The 24283-nt window shown below is 33.4% G+C and overlaps 2 protein-coding genes across 2 annotated transcripts in view; both read left to right on the top strand.

Moving 5' to 3' along the window:
• LOC110995631 (neprilysin-2) overlaps positions 1–16717 on the top strand; it is a 30342-nt gene extending 13625 nt beyond the window's left edge. Inside the window, exons 3-17 of the mRNA XM_022262892.2 lie at positions 3437–3573; positions 7430–7537; positions 8511–8756; positions 9419–9630; positions 10602–10778; positions 11961–12046; positions 12734–12839; positions 13316–13500; positions 13638–13727; positions 13894–14044; positions 14247–14415; positions 14808–14926; positions 15059–15190; positions 15340–15480; positions 15739–16717. Of these exons, the coding sequence (XP_022118584.1) occupies positions 3437–3573; positions 7430–7537; positions 8511–8756; positions 9419–9630; positions 10602–10778; positions 11961–12046; positions 12734–12839; positions 13316–13500; positions 13638–13727; positions 13894–14044; positions 14247–14415; positions 14808–14926; positions 15059–15190; positions 15340–15480; positions 15739–15939 (2260 nt within the window). The 3' untranslated portion in view covers positions 15940–16717. The remainder of the gene's footprint in view (positions 1–3436; positions 3574–7429; positions 7538–8510; positions 8757–9418; positions 9631–10601; positions 10779–11960; positions 12047–12733; positions 12840–13315; positions 13501–13637; positions 13728–13893; positions 14045–14246; positions 14416–14807; positions 14927–15058; positions 15191–15339; positions 15481–15738) is intronic.
• A 1921-nt stretch (positions 16718–18638) lies between these two features.
• On the top strand, positions 18639–22522 carry LOC110995834. Its single transcript, XM_022263193.2, has 3 exons — positions 18639–18773; positions 21765–21825; positions 21945–22522. The coding sequence occupies exons 1-3, from the start codon at positions 18678–18680 to the stop codon at positions 22472–22474; spliced, it is 687 nt and encodes a 228-aa protein (XP_022118885.2). The 5' UTR covers positions 18639–18677; the 3' UTR covers positions 22475–22522.
• Positions 22523–24283: the final 1761 nt, after the last annotated feature.

The raw sequence follows: 24283 nt of genomic DNA, 5'->3' as shown, positions 1-24283 counted from the left end.
TTTAATGTATCAGTGAGGTATAAATGCGTACAGAAAAGCCATTGTTGCACAGCCACGATTAAAACACACGACCTCTCAGGCGGGCACTAAGCTAACACTGCTCTTAAAGTTTACTCTGGTCCATTAATAGGTGGTAATAAAACTCAATATAAATAAAAAATAAAGTTTTTCTTTAAATGTGTAAAAGTTATATTAATAAAAGACAATACTATATAAATAAAAAATTCCGTAGCGAGATAAACCGTAAACATTTGATTTTATATATTATTATTTATATTTATTTCTGCAAAAAAAATAGCTAAATACAACTATCAATATAAATGATGATGGATGTAAGAGTTCGATTTAGGTGCTATTTTTTGCTTAAGGTGGAAGGTTATGTCGGATTTAACAGCACCGATCATTTGATTCATAGACTCAATACCTGTTTTGATAATATCAATTAATTTATATTGTAAATCTTAAACTAAGATTGTTTTCATTCTTCTTATTCAAAAGCAAAATAATGTTTTTGTTGCCTAATAGTAATATTCTACTTCTACTACTTTATTGCAGATCTTAAAGCAAATTAATTATTTCAATGCCACATTTAAACTTTGAAATTATAAGAAAAAGAAATTTATAACCTGGAACGTCAATAAATCTGTTTTAAATGATTAGATATTTTTGTTTGTGAGCCTCAAATAAGGTAATTTTGCCTGAATTAAGTCTAATATAAACAAATGACAACACAACAACATGAAACGACGTGAAATGATTAAATTGCAGAATGTTTATAAGCATTATAAGCTTGCTATTGATTATAGAATAAATTTGCATAATACTGTATTGTATACAATGAGGTCGATCAACTCTTCCGTTATTGATGCCACATCCTGAACCGTTATTAACAGGCTCTATTGTTAATAACATTAAGATATGAATACTTTAACACGGTAACCCAGATGGGTTAACGGAGAAAATATATGCAAATTTACTCGTTCTGATTGCATATATGTATATTTTGAAAAACCTGTTCACTAACGGTGAATCTTCGGAAGAGATATTTGGTCACAGGGTTAGGTCACACTTGCTCCCTGAATCTGGCTTCGATCCAAAAAGCGACCATCAGGCACAAAAAATTTATTACTTTGCTTTTCTGCGTACCTCATTCACGGGACATGTAAGTAATATTTAGATAAACATTCCACAGTAGTTTTGACCACGGAATATCCCGTGACCCTTTGATCTACCGTTGGCGACTGACCCACAATTTAGTTTCATGATGATTGGAATTTGTATTAGAAACTTCGTGTGCTCAGTAGGGTGTATCGCTTTACTCCGGGCCACCGCTTACAACTCAATAAGGCGCAAATCCGCAACCGAAGCCTGGCAGCTCGTATTGTCGTCGACCTTGTTTTGTCTAATAGTCTGAAATAATAATAAATGAAAATTCCATCCATATCATCACGACTATGTATTTAAGCCACCACCAATTTCTGGCGCTACAGGTATCTGTAATTACACTTTTTTCCACACCGATACAATATAAGAGCCTTTAGAAAAGTCTTGCAATACTTGCAATCAATCTTCCGCTTTGCACTTGCGGTGACTTGACGCAGATGCCTACATCCCTTTTTTATCTGTGACGTCGTCGTCCCCATTTGGTGTAGCGAAGTCGTTAGAAGCTGCGGGTGTCCAAATTACAACTTCACTTTGCAATATTTCTTTTTCAATATTTTCTAAAGAAAATTTCTAAAAAAATAAATCATGGGCTAGCAAATGAAGTACGACGATAGTGCATCTAGAGTTACGGTCTATGGCAATCTGACCTTAGCATAGAGTCAAAAGTAAGAGTAATCGTCCTTACGCGTTATGTACCGTTATATAGTCAGGTAGGGTCATCGACCTTGGCGACGATGAACTTGGGACCGGTTAAAAAATGTTGACCAACGGGTGATCTCATAGTTGCATAACCGGGATTAACTGCACCTAGAGTTCATTCGATAGATCATGGTTTGTTAAGGGACCGTGATATCATTTAAGCGGACATCGTTTTTACCTCAGATTTTTCCTTAAAGATAATAATTTATAGTATTCTATAGGCACTTCCCAAAGTACTTGAAGGCGGCAATTTTAAATAAATTGCACTTGGCATTTCGATATCTAAATTAATTTTGTTATGCATGTAAATTCGTAAAGATTATATTTACTACCATGTCTTACACCCACAAAAGTGGAAAAATATGGTATATATCATTATCTGGAACTCAAAAGGGATCTTTCAGCGTTTTGAGAAGCCAGTCACATTCTTTGGACTTCCTCGAAGTGCTATTCAGGTTGTATATTCTTAATCAATACTTAGTATGCGAAAGAATCTTTGTCGTGAAATTTCAAAGATGCCCTATAAGTGTTTCATCAGGAGATTGAGGGGTTTTAATCACTACTTGTATTATTTTAATTATACTGCTGTGATAACAAATAAGTTAATTTGGTTCTGAAATCTCTCCGAGTTAAACACTACTTCATCAGTTACTCCGTAGTAACTTATGTTAAAGAGATTATAGTGTAATTCCATGAGTATAATGGGCGGGATCCAATTAAGGTGACATTGCGTTTTCATTATCCTAAGGCTATCGAAGTCCAAAGCTCGGTCACGCGAATGCATTTACAATTGTTTTTCATATTTTTAAGGTCACATACACGCTTATAAGGACTCATTATAGCCCATTTTGATGGATTGATAGATAATGAAAAAGATGTATGTCAGATATTCACTAATAACTATCTACCTATGATCGAACGACATTGTTTTCATTTATGTTGACCAACTGCTGACGTGTGCAAAGCAACTTTTGTCGTCAGAAATCAAAATTAATCAACATTTTCGAAAGAAGAAACGAATCTCCAAATGAAGTCAAACAATGTTTGTAAATAAGCATAGATTGTGCCGAGCCTGTTTGATAGCATCAAGATAAACGTGTATTACTTACTTTTTTTTTCATTAAACAAGGCTACGAGTATGCCGTATGAGTATAATAAAAAATACTTAATATTAATTTATAACTAAAAATATGACAATAACTATGCAATCTGTTTGATCATGCGGCTCCAATTTATGTATTCATCTTCGGGCTACTACCATACCTACTTAAAATTCTGGCGTAACCAGATATCATACCTACTAGATTAATTACACGGAATGCTGCTATACTCATACATAACTTATAACGGCCACCGCAATCCAACCAGTAAAAAACTGCCTTCGCGGAAATCAAAATCTCCTTTTTATTAATTGGGCAAACGCTGTTACGAATTCCCGTGAAGCGTGTAGGGTTCGGGTATGAAAAGGAAATGTGGGATTATGAAAACCGACCTCTGAGGCTTCCCAGCATTATTTCCTTAGCCTAAAGTAGTATTTCGTCTGGGAGCACACTAAATATATTTTCTCTTTCAGAGCTTCCTTCTGGGAGCAGAGAACGCGGCTCGAAAAGCGGCTGATGCTGGCCGTGGGCGTAGTAGCTGTACTGGCCGTCGCATTCTTTGCAGCCTTCCTTGCCACCATCATGATGAGGCCTTCCACGGATGTCAATGGTGAGTCTACTATAAGTAGTTAGTCACGTTTAATTTTATTACATTTATATTACATAGTCTCGAAACTGACTTGGCTTGTTAACCGGTAGAGAATCTATACTACCCATACTTTCTTAAATTGAGAGTGTCCATGGGCGGCGGTATCACTTAACATCAGGCGAGCCTCCTGCCCATTTGCCCCCTGTTCTATAAAAAAAATATAATTAATGTTAATTTCTATCACGTTCAAAAAGTACCTGTATGGGGTCAACTTAACAGTAATGTCACACAAAGGCCGACCTTGTGTCACGCAGGACTGAACACATAGACAATTCACTGACTTTCGGCTAGAAATGCAGTATTGTAGGCACGTACTTTGCAACATTAATTTGTTGTTTGTTGCAACATTACCCGCATTGTTAAATATAAATTGCAACTATTACAACTTACAAATTGAGGAACAACTTGTTATGAAAGTACTCTTTCTTATTTAAGTGTGGACATAATTACTATGTTTATCTTAGTTATCTAACTTAGCTAATATAGTTTATTTAGATACATAGTAGAGCATCCGTTTCTCTATGACACACAACCTAGTGTTCAAAAGATGCAAAAAACACAAGTCAAGAACCGAACGCATTGAAGCGCTACTGAATATTATTTTTTACAATTTCGAAGAAGCTTTTTAGTTTTATCTACATGGCTGTTAATGTATGATATACATACACGTATAATTATACTTTTCGGGAAAAAGAAAATAAGATGAACTAATTATGCGTGTTTTGCTTGTTTCCATATTTGTAGATTTTGTAGGATGTTTGTAAAAAGTTCAAAATATTTGGGTCAATGTCGACTACTAAGTTGTGTTTGATTGACATTACGATACGACATATAAATACAAATCTCTGCTTTACAGATACCCACTAAATGACAGATTCATCTATTCCCATTGTACATTGTATATCTGCTTGTAATTGGATCACTTGTTAAGACAAGTAAGTTTACAAAGGTAAACAGTAACTTAACAATATAGAGACGCTAACTAAATCATCAAATATCTTATTCACCTCGGAAATATGGTTGACTCGATATGATACACCAAACTGATTATCATAATTTAACCTAAATTATTTGGTTAAAATAAGAAAATACAATCCTACTTGATTGTATTACGTTTATATTTGTAATTTCCTATATTACATACCCTTTAGCATACCGTTGTCACATCAGGTATTAATTAATATTTTCATTTTATCTTCTCATTTAAAATATAGGAGAACGTTGATCACCTACTTGTCTAAAAAATAAATCATGTATGTTTTGTTTGCCACCGAATGTTGTATTGGCTTAAGCGGTGGCCTCAGCAATATATTCGTTTTGTTATAAAATAAAAAATAAATTAAAATACGTTAATTATGGAACATAAAATAGACAGGTATCAGTTATTCCACGTCATTAAACTTGAACCTGTAGGCACCCCTACTCATCGGCAAAGAAGACAGAGCGTGTAGGCCGAGAGAAAACATCGGCGTAAAAAACTCTCAGTACTCTTTTAAAAAAGTAAATCATCAAACAACACTTATTTTAAAACAAACATAGCAAATTATTTAGAAGTAGCCTGCCCAGCTCTAGCCCCAGACCCTTTTATCAACTAGATAATCGCTAAATTTATAGTAAACCTTTTTCCAAAGCTTTTCTTTAATACATTTATTAAGTTTAATAATAGGCAAAGAAAAAAGAGCCTCTGGGATTTTATTAAAGAAGAGCATCCTTTTTCTCAAAAAAGATTTACTAACTTTAAATAGTACGGAAATTTGTTTCGAATATTAACATTGTGCGTATGTTCTATTCTAGTAAACTTATCACTATTTTTGTATACATACATAATATTTTCAAAAGTATATTGCGAGGGAAATGTTTATTTCTTTGTGTTGTCAAGGAAATTCATGTTTATTAATTTCCTTGAATTCATCTCTCAGAGATTCCCTACTAATTACTAAACTGATAATTTTAAATTATATATTGCACGAATAGCCTTCCTCTGCAGGATGAAAATAGATTCGACATCAGCAGCATGACCCCATAATAATAAGTCATAAGTCATTAAGCTGTGAAAGTAACTAAAATGAACAAGTCTATCGACAACAGTCAGTGAGCGAATTTTTTTGACCGCGTAAGCTGCAGAACTCAGTCTCTTTGCCAATCCGTTGATATGAGGGGACCACTGAAGTTTTGAATCCATGGTGATTCCAAGAAATTCTCATTATTTATAATTGGTCCATAACCATTGTATTTTTTGCACAAAATTTATTGCATTTCGTTTTTTTTTGCTTTAAGCAGAAGGTTATTTTATACTAAACCAATAAACAATCGAAGCGTTGTTCACATCGTCAAAATAACAATATTTGTCGTTTGAAATTATAATTAATTTTATTTAATTAATAAAAATAATATATAGTTGAGACCAATCAAAAAAGCCAGTCATAATGTAACATTATAATACGATTTAACTAACAAGAATAATTCCTGTCAATTTTTTTTCGTGAAAATTACAATGAAATATTTAAAAAATGGATCTTTTATTTTTTTACATAGTAGGCATCGATCAAGTTAGTCTGATAAAAATACAAAGTTCCTTTGATTACGAGAGTATTATTTATTAACAATGACAACCCTGATAATTTATGGAACATTGAAATATGACGAAGTTAATGTGATCGGTTATTGTGTATTCTGTAATGACATTGTTTTCGTATGCATATTATGGTCTGAAAATTACCATCCAGTAATAATTACTTTCTATATACGAGTAACAGAATTGCTATTGATAAGCAGCTCTAGTTGAGCCTTACCGAGTTAATCAGAGAAGCAACTCATTTTGTGAAGTTACCTGTAGTTGAAAAGAGCGTACCAATTCTTAAAAAGCCGGCAACGCACTCGCGAGCCCTCTGGCATTGAGAGTGTCCATGGGCGGCAGTATCACTTAACATCAGGTGAGCCTCCTGCCGTTTGCCCGTTTGCCCCCTGTTCTATAAAAAAAATACACAACCATTTTTTTTATTTGCCCTATAGAGTTTTTTTTAATATCTATACTAAACAGAATTTCGACTTTCATGCCTAATAAAATATTGTCAGTGTACAAGTACATATAATCAGTGTTTTTCTAAAGAGAAAACACTTATTAGGAATTTATATTGCATAGAGATTATTTAAATTCAAAACTAGAATTAACACACAAAATTGGCACTAAAATTCTTATAGCTTTATTTAAAAGCACAAACACCCACTATCCGTTTAACATTTATATGAAAATCTCCATTACTTTTAAAATATGCACTGTCAGACAAGATCTACATATAAGAGAGTTTATTGCAAACCGTGTTTGTATATTCACAAAGAGGTGCTTTATAAAGGATAGATGAACCCCACTAACATCTCTCAATTTTTGGACAATTCTCTACTCCTGCGTACCTTTTGTCGTTGGATAATATTTTTTGAACAATCTTTGTCAAGTCAGCGTATCCATAAGAAACGGTGGCGGTATCGTGAGGAAGGCACGGAAAGCTTTCCACCTACCATTAACCGCTACTAAATTAGTGGCCAAGAGCCATATTAAGTATATATCTTAAAAAATTGTGTCACTATGATATAGTTAATAAAACAAAAGAAATAATTAACTAATAATTCAAATACGGTATTCGAAATAACTAGGGTTATGTTTTACCTCTGCTATTCGTGGTCGAAGTTTGTATACAATGAAATTATATATACAATGAATAATATTCAAAGCAGCCTAAGAAATCACGAGAAATAAAAATAGAGATATTATGTTACAATAGACTTTTGTAATTGTCAACTTAATTTTGTCTTGTTCCAGATGTTCCGCAAACCAGCGAGCTTCGTTTGTCAGAGACATTCCCTCCAGCAGTTATTGCTAAGAACGACGAGCCTAAAGTCTGCAAAGATGCTGACTGCATTCATACTGGTAAGTCGCTTGGCTGGCAATACAAATGTAAATATAGTATAGCTCTTTTATATCATTACTGTGTCACTGTCGTTTCATTCGTTATTAAAAACAAAGGAGGTAATTTCATTGAATTGAATAACTTTACGACCGCATGAAAAATTCACACATCGGTTTTTATTTACAAAGCTGCAATTACATCACGTAGGTATTATTTAATATCTGCCAAGATGAAGATTATACAAATATTCACATTCAAACAATGGGTCGTTACTTACGCTGATATTGCGACAAAAATTATACGTTACAAAAACTGCATCTATGCAATTCTGTCTCATAATGACAGTTTTAGGTAGTCTTAGTCTTTCTAGGCTGTAGTTATGTTAATTATTTATTTATTTATTCCACTACATTCTTCTATCTTAGCAGTTACTACTAATTCGATAGAACTCCAAAATAATTCCCACGCCAATTATCCTACATAAAAACATTAAAAAATGACACGACCGGCCAATGAATCTTCTTCTATGCCTTTTTCTTTTTCTACCTGTCATCGGAAATTTTGGCGTCTCCGTTAAGTTGTTAACGCATTTCCATATTCGATTCCAATTTCCATTCGGGACCTCGTTCTCGAAGAAAACGACCGATACGAAAAACCCTATAGATTTTTTATAATGATAATACGAGATTTAAGATTTCACAGAAATCCATAGGAGAATTATTAACGTTGGAAAATCATACCGCTCTTCCTTAGTCTAGAAAAACTAGGTCGCAAATTAGGCCAAATCCCGATAACTTGAAGTTTGAAGTGACTTATGGAATGAGAAATGCAGGCACATTTTATGGTTTATTTATTAAGTTTAAAACCGGTCAGACGGTTTAGTGGTCTTATTGTTTTAAATACAGTAATTGGAAAAATATTCATGAAACATCATCATTCAAAATCAGCATTATTCAAAATTATATCCAGAATGTTAAATATTAACTGTTACAGCATCAAAACTGTTACAAAATATGGACGAATCGGCTGAACCATGCGACGATTTCTATGACTTCGCCTGTGGCGCCTTCGTGAAGAACACCCGTATACCGGATGACAAAACTTCTGTGAACACCTTCTCAATAATTACGGATCAGCTACAGGAACAAATCCGGTCACTTCTAGATGCCCCAATTGTTGCCGATGAACCCCGCCCCTTTGTTTTGGCGAAGACGTTGTACCAGGCTTGCATGAACCGAAGTGAGTATTTTGTCATGACTCTAGCGCACGTGAATAACTTACCAATTTGCTGAAAGTCGCATTATACAACAGCTCACCAAAAGACATTGATATAAATTAATTGAAAGTACTAAATTATAATATGTATTAATTAGCGTCAACTTTTTCCTTATTATATTCAAGATTTGAATAGTAGTTGAAACATGTTGAGGGGATTTTATTTAACATAGTTACTAATTAACTGAATTGTAAATTACATGAGAATCTGCGTTTCCATTAGCGAAGTAATTATTACAAAACGGCCATATCTGATGTTGTTCAAACATGAGACTGATGTTCATAGTCATTATTAACAAGTGACCTATTGTAGAACAATAATGTATTATGTAGACAAATTGTATTTGACAATTATCCAATCTTTAGGACTTATTTAACAACATTAGATTATTATTTCACACGCAAAGTCTAATGTCAAAATATTTTTGTAATTGGTTTTGTGTAAACCGATACGCGGTCATAGCATTATAGTTATATTACAAGTGAAAGTAAACTTCCGTATTTGCACAACAGCGATGTTATAATATGCATTACACGTATTATACTGATAACCGACAATACGTGTTCTGTACTAAGGGTTATTTAGAAAAGGGAAAATGGCACAATTAATAACTGTACTTTTTCAGCTGCTATCGAAGCTCGTGGTATTCAACCGCTCACTGACATGCTTCGTCGTCTTGGGGGCTGGCCCGTGCTGGATGGAGAAAATTGGGATGAGACATCGTTCTCTTGGGAGGAATCCGTTTACCGTTTCAGACACGCTGGATACTCTGTAGACTACTTCCTGGACTTCTCTATCAGTGTAGACGTCAAGAACTCTACTAACAGGATTATTGATGTAAGAGAATAATTCTTAATAATATTTTTGAATTAGTTTTACATATATGCCACTGTAACTTTTGAAATATTTTTTTTCAGTGTTATTTATTTTTTAATCGTTTACAAACCATATATACAGTTGTTAGCTAAATTATAAGCTCTGGCATACCAGGTGCCTTTATCCATAGTTATTACAAAATCTTAGGGTCTTCGACTTAGGGTCCTTCAAGAAAAGAGCGTACTAATTCTTAAAAGGTCGGCAACGCACTCGCGAGCCCTCTGGCATTGAGAGTGTCCATGGGCGGCGGTATCACTTAACATCAGGTGAGCCTCCTGCCCGTTTGCCCCCGGTTCTATAAAAAAAAACTACATAGAGACAAAAGCTTTCCATTGTAGTTCAGTGGCTCTATTCAATGCGTTCAAATTAATGGTCCTGACGAAATAAATTTATTACGTTTAAAACACTGAAGACACTGATTCAAACACATACGCCGTAATTAAGACGTGACTTCATCTACTGGTTGACACCTAAAATTAAAATATTTGTTTATATTTTGTAGTAAAAGTTAATTAAACAAGTGAATAGACTTTTCAAAAACTTGACAAAACCAACTATAGATAATCTTAACGGTATGACTTTAAATATGCATGGAGTATCTGCGCCTTTGTTTAGAATAAATTATAAGATCTGCCCGTGTCTTGTTAAACTTTCATGAAATTTCTTATCCGAGGAGAATAAAGTAATAATGTATTAGATACGGCTGTTTTTGTTTTTCGCCCGTGGATTACTTACCCTTCGTGAATTTTAACGAGTGTGATGAGTCTCTCATATCAACTACACATATTATACGCGTAATATTTTTTTCCAGAGATGTCAGTTACTTGACATGTAGCTTATTACATTAGGGGTTCTGCATAATTTTTTTATGTAATATACATTTCATCTTATCCTATACAGCATATTGAGGCCTTTCTCACTTAAATTTTCAGTTGGACCAAGCATCTCTGGGTCTCAGTCGGGAGTACTTGAACCGTGGTTTCAAGGACAAGCTAGTCCAGGCCTACTATGAGTATATGGTGGATATTGCGACCCTACTTGGCGCCGATAGGGCCAGGGCCGAGGTGGAATTAAAGGATTCCCTACAGTTCGAAATCAACTTGGCTAACGTAAGTTTCTAACAAGAGTTTATTAAAAACATTAATAAACGTAACATATAACAGCAACATTGTTTTGTGCACAAACTCGTTTGTTCCACGATTGGTCATTTGTTTAAATAACTTGACACTGTTTTTAAAAACATGATTAAAATGAAAGACCCTTATGAGGTGGCCAAAAGTCACGTACGTTATTCTAAATCGAACCATTTACTTAAAAGAATTATTTTGTAAACAAAAAGGTGGCTCTTTCACAAAGTCACGAATTCTTTCGAAGCGTGAACTTCTTTCGGTTAGAAGGTTATACACTAACGCTTGGGCTTTTTATGCAAATACCAATCGTATTACTACAAATCGAATATTGCCCCGAATGTGCTTATGAAGGTTTTAGAGATCTGTTTTATACACTGAAATTCAATAAGTCTTTTATCATTAAAAATATATATAAATAATATCAAGGTTCAAGGTGAAAAGGGAAATATGTTCTCTTAATGAATCATTAACATCGAAATCATTTGTGACTCGTGTTTAAATGTCAATCTGGATTAAACTAGATTAATAACTAACAAGCTTTCGTTATATAATTCGAACTTCATATACTTATAGTCATATTGATAATATACAATCTGATGTTAAAACGCTACGCGCGACGTTGAGTCTTGCTCTGTGGTACATTAAATCTAGTTCAATTTAACCCCAAGAAGACACAAGCTTGCGCGTTTTGCGCAAAAAAAAAACCCTTTGTCGCTACTCCTCTGTTTTAAGACACTCTATTTGAAACCTTCGCTAGAATCATAGTATAATGGGCATTGCGAACGACGATTAGTTTCACCGTCATTTAGAAGGGAAGGAATATACTTCACTCCGGGCCACTTCTTGCGACTCTATAAAATACAAATTTGGCCCCACATAGGCAAGACTGAGTGGGAGTTCCTCTGTACCAACCCTGTATTCAACAAAGAGCGATTCGAATCGTCAACGACCAGTCACTTTACGTGTGGCTTGATCCCGTTGCAAAAAGATGTGGAGACAGAAGTCAAAATTTATTGAGGCAGATTTTGTCGCGCACCACCGCTATGTATTACCAGATTCCCACTGAAGTATTTCTGAACCAATTCAACTCAAGAAAAGAGCGTAATTGCGAGCCTGCCTGTTAGCCTCCTATTAAATAAATTTAACAATATAAATTTGCAGATATCTTTGCCTTTGGAGAAACGTCGTAATGCTACCAGTCTTTATAACCCGATGACAATTGCTGAATTACAAGAAAAATTCCCCAAGTAAGTTCAGTCATATTTATACAAAGCGTAACTGCAATTATACATTTGCTTTAGATTTAAAATTTTTTCGATCTTCAAAAATTTAAAATATTATTTTTTTATAAAAGAGTGTGTGTACTTATCTTACGCGTTAGAAGTTGTACTTCTTTGGCGTATGGAAAAAAATAACTAAAATGCCAGTAGTGATTAACGATAAATATTAAAATTAATCAAAAAGATTTTATTTAAATAAATAAATTATTAGTAAATACTATCACCGTCGTATATGAAATTGATTTAAAAACACCAAAATAATATTTATTTATTCAAACTGTTTAATTGTACTGTTACGAAACTTTACCATGTCGAATTTAGGTGGTGTGCACGGGCATCGTAAAAATTCACTCTCGTCATTTTTCTCCTTCGCACCAAAAGAAGTATAACTTCAATAATAAAATATGTTTATTATGGAACGTAAGAAAGACAGGTATTACGTCATTAAATTTAAACCTGTAGGCATGCCTACTCATCGGCAAAGAAGACAGAGGGTGTAGGCCGAGAGAAAAAGCCGGTGTAAAAAACTCTCGGTACTCTTTTAAATAAGCAAATCATCAAACAACACTTGTTTTTAAACAAATTTAGCAAATTATCCGGATGAACTATATTTTTATATACTTTCTACAATACATTAAAATGTTTTTTATACAGAATTCCCTGGCTGACGTATGTAAACAAACTCCTCGCCCCCCACGTTCAGGTTAGCCTGGATGAAATTGCTATCGTCAACGTTCCAAAGTACCTCACAGATCTAGAGGTAAGTTTTCATTCTGTATATAATTTTATTTATTAGCTTGCGTTTAGTATAAATTATTTCTACACCAAAAAACAGTTAAAGTTAGGTGATTATGTAAACTTAGAATAAAGAAAAAAACAAAATACGTCATCCTTAAGTTCAATTATGTCTAGAACAAAATCCACTTCCTTCTCGAGGTTTTCTAAATCTGAAGGTTATATCAGTGACTCCACACAATTTACTTCACTGGTTTCGGTACAGTTCCGAATTATCTTTAATGCCTGAATAATTTATTATAATTATCTAACAGTTTATGTTGTTCAAGACGTTACTTGCTGTTACACTAGTATTTAAACTTACTATTTACTTAAAAGATAGATGTAATTTAGAGCACAATAATATATTATAGTATTGGCGCATTGTACTGCAACTTAAAAGGAATTAGTATATATATATATATTTATACCAACAGAAGTAACATGTTCATTTCTCTTTAGATTTTGTTAGAAAAGACTCCAAAACGCGTGCAGGCGAATTACGTCATGTGGCGAGTGGCTGGCGCATCTGTGTCTTATCTAACTGAAGAGCTTCGTCGGAGACAGTTGGCTTATGTGACTGCACTCTCTGGTAAAACTGAACGCGAGAGCCGATGGAAAGAGTGTGCCGATACAACCAGTGCTAGGTACGTAATAACATAATATGCATTTTTCATTGCAAGAAGCAAACTTATAGTCTCAAAGAATTATTTAATGAATACGACCTTTTTTATGGCAAATACGATATAAATATATAATTCTATATAATATTAATTTTTTACAGTATGTCGATTGCAGTCGGTGCACTTTACATTAGGAAGTACTTTAACGAGAAGTCTAAGTCCAAAGCTTTGGAAATGGTTGATGATATTAGGTAAGAGCTTTCCTTTTTATTATATTCTTATTTGTGTCCGCGGCACCCTACTTGACATACAAATAGACAGACCAACTTATTTGCGAGAACAAGTTGGCGTTTATCTTTTACAATATGTAGGACAATATTGTTGCATCATACGCTTAAACACTATCTTACGTTATAGGCAACAGTTCAGCAAAACCCTGTCAGAGGTGGATTGGATGGATAGCATGACTCGTCAGGCTGCGCTGGATAAAGCACAAGCCATGGCTTCACATATCGCGTACCCCAACGAACTTCTGGATGATGAAAAACTAACACAGTTCTATTCAGGCGTAAGTAATTTACATATTGTGCAAAAATATGACAGAGGCATGTGTTGAACCTATTTGGACAATAACTGAACTTCAAAATAAAGAACAAAGGCTTTGGTGGTAAAAAAATATAAAGCAAACTTTTTTGTCCTAAAGTAGGTGACATGGTTGAAAATATTCCTTCAATATATGGCAGGCGCTAAATTGAATAATTCTATTCCAGTTGGACATGTCTTCAGATAAATTGATGGAGTCCGTATTAAACCTGACTCTCTTTGGAACTGAATATCTCTTTGGCAAGCTTCGTGAGCCCGTGAATAAAACCGACTGGGTTACCCATGGACGTCCCGCCATTGTCAATGCCTTCTACTCATCTATCGAGAACAGCATTCGTAAGTGACGTATAATTTAAAAATAGTTTATCATACTAGCCGATAGATAGTGAAGCAACCAAATTTACTTTGGAACAGATAATATCATTTTTATAGATTTATTTTTTACACAAGACTAGATTTAAAAAACTAAATAATTAGGACTCTCCTCGTCGTAAACACAGTCTAAATTTAACATAGCCACGCTGAAAAACTTGAGCGTTTCCGGCGTATAGAATGTTGTGGTTATAATTTGGAAAGAAACAAAAAGAGCCATAATAGTAATAAGGCAAACCAACCAAAGTCGAGAAATTTCAAAGTTTTTAAGGAGTTTACATTACATTAGAGACATTACAATTTGACCTTACATTAATAAGGATATCATAAAATCTAATGAAGTTTAATTTGTACAGAATTTCCGGCTGGTATCCTTCAAGGCACTTTCTTTTCGGCCAAGCGTCCTGCTTTTATGAACTATGGCGCTATTGGATTTGTTATTGGACACGAAATCACTCATGGATTTGATGACCAGGTTGGTATAATCTATATATATTTAAGGATTATTGACAATAAATAACAAACTTGCTATGAATTCAGAGAATAACGTAGTTATCACTTAAAACATTTAGTTAGGTTTTGATTCTAATTACTTTTTCTCCTTTAGGGGCGACAATTCGACAAGATTGGCAACTTGGTAGACTGGTGGCAGGAAATGACCAAGCAAAAGTACTTGGAGAAAGCCAAGTGCATCATCGACCAGTACTCTAACTACACAGTCAAGGAAGTCAACATGAAGGTAACTAATCTCTTTTAAATAGATACGAGGGATCCCAGGGATGACCTATCCCAAGATGTTTAGTGTGTAAAATATTATTTTAAGACTTCGACGAGATTGGAGTTTAACTACCGCTAGTAAATAGTGTTAAGTATGTTCTGTAATTACAGCTAAATGGCGTGAACACCCAAGGTGAGAACATTGCTGACAACGGTGGCATCAAGGAGGCGTACTACGCGTATGAGGCCTGGACTAAGCGTCACGGTGAAGAGAGTCGGTTGCCTGGACTCGAAAAGTACTCCCCGCGACAGGTTTGTTTTCTTTTATTTAACTAGGAACAACTATTAGTACAATTTTCTCATATTAATACTTTTTAAAACTACTTTTTTTAGGTTTATTATGAAGAAATATGTTTTATACAGTTCTTGTAGTATATCCTATAATATTATTTTAAAAATAATCTCAAATATATTGAAAGATAGTCTTCAATATTTATACAACACTACGAGATAGTTAGCTTAGTGATTGTTAGCTGTATTTTCATAAATATTCTTATCATACATTCCCAGATGTTCTGGTTAAGCGCAGCAAACACCTGGTGCTCGGTCTACCGGAATGAAGCTATTAAGATGCGCATAACGACTGGTTTCCATGCACCTGGCCGCTTCCGAGTTCTTGGACCCTTGGCCAATATGGACGAATTTGCCAAGGACTTTAACTGCCCACCAGGCTCTCCAATGAACCCACAGAAGAAATGCAAAGTCTGGTAGATAGCGGCCGATAGAGGGATCCCAATCTAATTCAATTCTCCTCTTATAAAAATGCGAATTTCAATCACACCTCGACGAAACAGCTCTCAACGACCACTTATGGAAACCTTATATGAGTATTTCGATATAATTATCTAAAATGAAAAGTTCTTAAAACAAGATGAGAGTTCACCACTTTATTAATTACTAGCCTCCAACCTGAAACCTCCAGTTATGGGATAAATGCTTATATTACATTGAAGGTCGAGTAAGCAACTATTATGACTGAAACTCGAATCAAGATTATCAAGGACAACAATTACTATTAATGAAATATATTTTGTCGTTAACTGACGAAACCATTCTTAGTCATTGATGAAACTGTTCGATAGCCCTACAATTTCAACACCATTTTGACATGTTTGTAACATATCAGTAGTATCATATGAAGAAAAAATATATGATTTTTTTTTAAATTAACACTCAAATTTTTTCTTCGATTAAAATATATACTTGGGGCTTATAATCCTATAATGATTCATTTTAATATTAAACATTATAGAATATTGCAAAAATAGACATGCGTATGCGTTACTCATATGAATGTTTACTGTATTTTGATGTGGGTTTTAAAACGATTTTAAGAAATTGCTGAGATTTTAGACTGATGATGGAAATTGAACGGGTCTTAACTTTAGGCTTGTATATAACAAGTACAAATAGTTCTAACTTTCATCATAAGAAAATCCTTGAATAAAAAAAGAGTGTGTGTACTTATGTACACGCGTTAGAAGTTATACTTCTTTGGCGTATGGAAAAAAATAACTAAAATGTCAGTAGTGATTAACGATAAATATTAAAATTAATCAAAAAGATTTTATTTAAATAAATAAATTATAAGTAAATACTATCACCGTCGTATATGAAATTGATTTAAAAACACCAAAATAATATTTTTTTATTCAAACTGTTTAAATGTATTGTTACGAAACACGTGTTCTAAACATAAAAATACTATAATATGTATACAACTTGAAATAGTTATCAATTTCCATGCCACCTAGACCTAACTTTACGATTTTGAAGTGCTGGTGTTGGTGTGCGCGCGCATCGTAAAAATTCACTCTCATCATTTTTCTCCATCGCGCCAAAAGAAGTATAACTTAAAAATGACAAAGGTTTAGTCAACTTCAACTTTTAAGATACTTCAGGCTTCGCTCAGACTATAAATTATATTTCATTCAATATTGTAGCAGTTATAGCTATTGTATTCAATAAAACTCTAAATAAAGTCTTATTATACTGCTTTAGATGTTAAATAAAGGCGTAAAACGAAGATTATCTTATGAAGAATGAAAATAATTCTCGTTATGTTTCTCTCAGCAGTCGATTTTTGATGTTAGTACTTAAGTACCTTCTAGAACTTAAAATATAGTATTGCTTATTCATATATTTACATTTAGACAACTTTTTTCTTGAAGAAGCTCAGATTTTTGAAATAAAATACATACGATATTATTTCAGTATACTCAAAATACGATGTGAATTGTAAATATATGAATAAATATTTGTTTTAGATAGTAAAGTAGTTATTTATTATGTGTAGCTAAGAGCTTAGCTTAGCCAAGCTAAATGTACTTTATTACTGATGCCGCTTTTATTCTGCTCGCAGTCTATCACTCTGTGTTTTATAAAATTTCATATTATGGACATTTTTTGACTTTGTGATATGTACATTTTATTAGAGTTTTTTTATATTCTGAGTTTTCGTATTAGCATTTATATTTTTATTACAAGACGGTACAGTGACAATTGCAGCTGGAATAGATCTGGATTATGACAATAGTTTCCTCCAATTTATAATATCACTTAGTGCCATGAATTGCTGATTCAGATTACAAATTAGAAACGTTGCACATGTCGAAATTAATTTTCTTACGCACTGGACAAAGAGAGATTTATAAAAATCAACTTCTAAGTATTGGTATTGTTTACAATTAAGTTATAAATGTATTATCTTTTTACGAAATAAACGTTTAATAAAAATACAGTGTTGTTTATTAAAAAGTTAGGTATGTGTAAATACGTGTTGAAATATTTTGATTAACCTTGCCAGTTATAGTTATAGATAAACACTTCAAGCTAAAATAAATATAGCATTTACTTAATTGGTCTTAACACAAAACCTAACTTGATTTGTATTTTCTCATAAGAACAGTTTTTCACCATATAAGGACTTTTATAATGAATTACTAAACTTCTATCTGGGCCGGATGACTTGCTTGAGACAGCGGAACCTTCACGTAAAAGGCAATCTATCAGTGCGGACTCAAATAGATCCTTTGAAACAATTATTTCTTCAAGTATAAGTTCAGTTTAGAAGTGACTCTCTTAAACGGCAAAAACAATCTACAATACTTATTTTCAACACAAAAATATAAAGTATTTAAAATTTTCTTAATCAACATAGTAATAATAGTAGTTAGTAATCATAATTAAAAATTAAAAATTAATAATAAGAAAAATAGAATTTTCGAATTTAAATAGAATTGTCCCTGTGTGCCACAGGACTGGCAGCATTACATCGCTATATTGCGATATTTATTCGTTGAGCGAGGAAAACACCAGTGTGGGGTCAAGGGGGGTTTATATGTATCTGATATACTTAATGCGTAGTAAAAATTCTGGAAAACGCGACAAGAAGCAGTAAAACCGTTGAAGTGGTGTGTTTAGATTTGCAAGTCGCAGTCTTTGGTAAGATGTGGCATCGGACGGCTGTGCTAGTGGCTTTAATAGTTGCGGTAAATTGCATCGATGTTCGCTTACTAAAACGTTATCATGGATCTTCAATTAAGGTATGCCATCAATATACTGTGGTTACACGGCAGCTTCGACAAATAATTCGTTTTTGTTTAATAAACTATATATATACGTATAATATATATATATATATATGTGTGTGTGTTTGGGTATGATATAGTAGAAAGAATAATATATTATAATAATAATAGTATTTACCAAGGCTTTGTGTGTAAAAAAATAATGATAATGAAATATATATTTGTGCTATGTAATACTAATATTCTAAACTTTATCTAATATATACTTGGAACGGACACTTTGAGTAGAAAAAAATCTATAACTTTTTTAATCAATGAAGTATTGCAAATGGGTATTAAATTTTATTTAATCACTTGTACCTTTACAATTAAATTATCAGACGCAACAGAGACATAGAACTTTGTAAAAGAGTTCTATCTAATGCCATTCTAATATAAATTCCTGCACTGTGTTTTGTAGAAATAAATACGTAGGATTTATAGTATTTACGAATCTAGGTATAAAAAAAAACTTCTTAATATGGGTCTCATTAAAATATAATTAATACACTTTTCTGTAATTGGCCTCCGATATCTATTTAATATAAATTATATTGTATGGTAAAAATAACTGAGAAATTTTAAATATTCTCTTCAGAGTGTAAAAAGCTATTGTAAAATCAATAATTATGAAGCCGTAAACCGCTTTCGTTTTCAATACGTTGCGACGTAATTAGTATTGTTTTTACCATAAATTTCGTAATGAGCGAATACTGTGCATTCATACATTTTTTTGCTTATGAGAAGATTCTCTAGTAATCACTTGAAACTGTTATATGAGTGATTATACTTTAACGTAGTTTAAATTCACATTTAAATCATCTAAGTTAAAAAAAATACAGGTTACACTAACCACAGATTGAATTCTTATTTCTTTAGCGTATAAATATCAATAGGATATTCTTATCCTACATAGTCATAAAAATAAAACAAACAGTATTAACAATTTTATTAACAGTTATACAAAAATATTTAATAATTAAAGTAAAAAAATTAAAAGAAATTAACAAAGTTTGGTCCCTATGGCAGTTTAGCGCTGCATTTCCTCTTTGTACTGCGTCACTTATTCGTTGAGCGAAGAAAGCACTAGATCTGGGGTCACCAGTACTGTCTACGCATGATCCCCACGGCCTGAGAGTCTCTACTTCAAAGGGCCAATTATTATTTCGCTCTAGCGTTTTGCCTTGTCCGAGGGAGGTGAGACGGGGACAAACATGTCCACAAGTACTCCATGCCAAAACTCGTCCTTCTTCTAGGGGATCAACGACATCTCATCCGACCGCTTGCCATAGTTATAATGACATATTTCATATTTCTACTCTAACTGTAACTGTGATTAAATCTCCAGCAGTGAGCCAATTATGTTTTTTTTTGTTCACTCCATATAAAGATAACTCTCTATAACGACAACAAATGCTCAGTCCCTCGAGTTTCGTTATAAAGAATTTACACTGTAATTTAGTTCACGTTTGCCGTGATACAAAGCAGCATAAAAAATACGTTTCGTAGAAAAACATTCTCCTCTGGGTACAAAGATACAGCGTTTCCATATTTTACCATGCTTTTCTGTCCTATGACTTCCTCTAGCTATGATATATCACAAGCCATATTCTCTTAGTTACACCTACCATCCGCTTGTGATACTTCGGTAACAATTTTGCCCCATTTAACTAATTGATGATTTAAATCTTGCAAAAACAGTACACAGACAATATTATATCCGATTGTTTTATCAGTTTCATCGCAACAGTGAGTAGATTAGATTTAACAGTGTTGCATGTTAATCAAGCATTTTCTATTAAATTGTTACAAACAGCAAAATATCACGAAACACAGTATTAACTGTTTGTAATTACTACAAGTCGCTTCCTTACACTCTCCATAATTGAGACATCGTTTTTTAATAATACACTAAATTAGGATGTACAATGTACATCATCATCATCAAATCTATATGCTATATGATTTTAAAATGATTAATTAAACAAAACTTTTTAGAATAATCCCCAATCATTTTAATGTTTTTAATGCCCATAAAAAATTACACATATTTACCTTGAACAATATATATACTGTAAAAAATTCCTTTATAATAATTAAATTTTACTTGCGTTATTGTAAACTATTTGGTAAACCTAATTAGCCTTTTAATTGTAAAAAAATTCAACTAACTGTAGAAAAGTATTTAAACTATTTAGTCTTGTATCTTCCTCAGTGTAAGACCTGGTGCGTGTCAGCTGTTTCGTCGCTCATTATCATGCCGGCGGCACGTCAGCCTGTCAAAGTCATTGATACGTCTTGCGTTTTACAGAGCAGCCATATTTCCTATAGTTGTTTAAGTTATTGTTTATTTATAAGGTACAAGAATCGCATATGATTAGATCACGCTACCCATTTAATCAGCTGCAGCTTTATTTTCAAAAGGAACGATCATTTCAATATGAAGCCGTCTTTTTGGCTTTTTAAGAAGGAGTCGTTCATTAAGATTACTGAAGTCATTTTGAAAATATTTATGCTCGTTGCCTACTCAGGTTGTGTCTTCCCTTCTTAAGACATTAAGTAACAATATTTCACATAATTTAATTTTCAAAGTAAGGAATACATTGGAAAACGTGCAGTCGAGTAATCGATTATTAGAACGAAGCTTCAAATGTTTAATTTTACTTTGAAGATCAATTTTTTACCTAATAATGTAACCGAATATTTACTACTACTTTCATATGTTTATATTTACTTAATTTTTTAATGTGTATCGGCATCTCGCATAATTTAAATTCTATTGCGACTGTCTAATTGTCTAATTTTCATTTAACTATTTCTTATTTAACCACTGTTTCTATGCGAGTGTACCCAAATTGCGAATGTAATTTAAATATAAATTGGCTCTGGCATGTTAGCGAACGCCATGTGAACATCAAACGGAATGAAGTATGTAGAGAGTTAACAAAAACGTAATTACAATTTCAGGTGGATTGCTTCGATTATCCGGAGCCAAAGGACTTTAAATATTTTAGGAGTCTAGAGGAAGGTAAATATTAATATATTTATAATAATTGCAACATCGCTATATCACTATTTATTTTATAAAATAAATTCGTTTAAACTAACGTTTTTTTACGTTTACTTATATAGCTGTATGTTTTCTAGGTTACCGTAAAAAAGAACTACGTTTTATTCACACCACTCAAAAATATCGGCCTCCTCCCAAATTGGCACGTCGATCTGATTACTATAATAAAGAAGATATTGTCAAGGAGCACGCAAAACTTGTGCAAGACATCAACAGCCTCCGCCAAGTACTTTTTGTGCCACCCCTGGCAGATGAAAGCAAGGACTACGAAGATTCTATATTTCATGAGATTTTAGAGACATCTACCACAGCTAAACCCTCTCTTAAACAAAGGAATGGTATACCAATTATATTAGCGGGTACAGCGAGTCAAACAGTGACGACTCAGCCAGTCAAATTGAATAAACAGACGATTAATTTAGTTGGTTCGTCAGTATCGCCGATAGTGAAGCATCCATACCCCTTTGAAATGCCTACGAGATCGCCGTTAAGGGTATGTATGGCAACACCGTTGTCTACGAGGGATCAATATGCGGTGAAGCGGAGACCAAGCTTGTGGCAACGGATCGTGAACACGCTTAAAATCTATCCTAGCTTTAAGTTATAGCTGTACATCTAGGATAAATAAGTATTTTTATAAGTCGTATATGTGCTGTTAACAGAAATAACATGAATGCTGACAGATAACAAAACAATTCAATCAAGAATACAATCATTCCCTCATTAAAGTGTTAAATAATTAAGCTTAGTTAGCAAAAAACATTAATAATAAGCTTATTATTAATGTTTTTTTACTAAGGATTGTCGTAAACACAATGTGAATCAGCACATTTATGTTGAATTATTTAACTAAAATAATCTAAGATCGACTGTCGTTGATAAAAGATTCTCGCTTTTAAAAAGTACATCTCTTTTATGCTTGCAACTATCGTAGATGTTTGAGAAAAAAAACAATCACATCCATAATTCCTTCGCATTAGCTATTTAGATGATATTGATTAATAGTTGACATAAATAGCCGCTAATAGTTAATAAGCTTAATAGTTTCAACTGTATACCGGTTTGAGTGAGCTATTGTTCTTACACATTTAAAAAGAAGAGTATTTTCAACGATTATTAGAAGTGTACATATTTTGTCTGTCATTCGCATAATACGATAAAATAAGTAAATTATTTAAATTTACTGCATGATAATTTTTTTTCTTTTATATATTTCTTTATCACCTCGACGCGTGTGGGACCTTATTTTATTCATATATTATGTTAAGAATACTCGCGAGGCGACCGGCGTAGCTACTTCCCCGATAATATTCTTAACATATATAATAAGTTGGGGTCTGGGGAAAAAGTTTATTAGCATTTTTTAATATAGTTATAGTGAAGTATGTAGTTACCATTTTATTAGATAACTTTTTGCCATCTTGTAAGTAGGAACATGATCCCATCTCAAGATACAATAGAAATTTTGGGGCTTCTTAGCAAAATACCGCGACAACTGGTTTTTTGAATTCCAAAAAGACCGAAACCGAAGTAGATATCTAAAAGTGCAAGGTCAACACTCTACGGCGGATGCATTAACACCTCCCAGCCAAGCTCTTTTAATTGCTGATGGAATAAAGATGTGTGAGGGATTCCGGCCACTTTCTCTCAACTTCTTGCTTTAATTTTATCAGTTGTTCGCAGTAGAGTTCAGAATCGATGCTCCTGCCTGGTGGTATACAGGTATACAGCTCATAATGAATAATGCCCTTCCAATCCCACCACACATACAGCATCACCTTCTTGCAAGTTAAACCGGGTTTCGCCACAGTCTATCAAGACTGAACGTCCTTTGACCGCAATCTTTTTATGTATGTAAAATGTATGTAATCCAGTTTTCATCACAAGTTACCAGCCTCTTCAAAAATGGTTCGGTTTCACTAGGTCGCCATAAAGAATCACAAATGAGGACACGGTTCATTAGGGTTTCTTTCAATGAGCTCGTGAGGTACCCAAATATCAAACATTTTTGTGTACCCAGTTTTCAAATGCGCCAAAACTGCGGTGGTCAATTCCATTCCACGTCAATTCCAACATTCCATCAATTGAAAACGCTTAAACCAAATTTGTGCTACTCTCACAGACACTGCACTAGGTTCATAAACATCGCATTTTTTTTGCGGTTGGAATTCTTCATTATTTGAATCGAAATAACCTTCTTCAAAATCTCAACGAGATTTGATTACAAGATGATAACAAGAATGCGAAAATACTTTTTCCCCAACCTAATATTTCTATTCCTATTCCTCGATAAGACTTGTAATCTATTTATGATATTTTATAAATGTTGCCATCATCATCTTGAATCATGATTTTCCAATTGTTCTGTTTATTTTGATCGAAATTTACGAACGTTTCTGCTTTTGCTCCTTGACTT

Source organism: Pieris rapae, chromosome Z, assembly GCF_905147795.1.
Source record: "Pieris rapae chromosome Z, ilPieRapa1.1, whole genome shotgun sequence".
NCBI classification, from domain to species: domain Eukaryota; kingdom Metazoa; phylum Arthropoda; class Insecta; order Lepidoptera; family Pieridae; genus Pieris; species Pieris rapae.
This window is presented reverse-complemented; position numbering and strand designations above follow the sequence as displayed.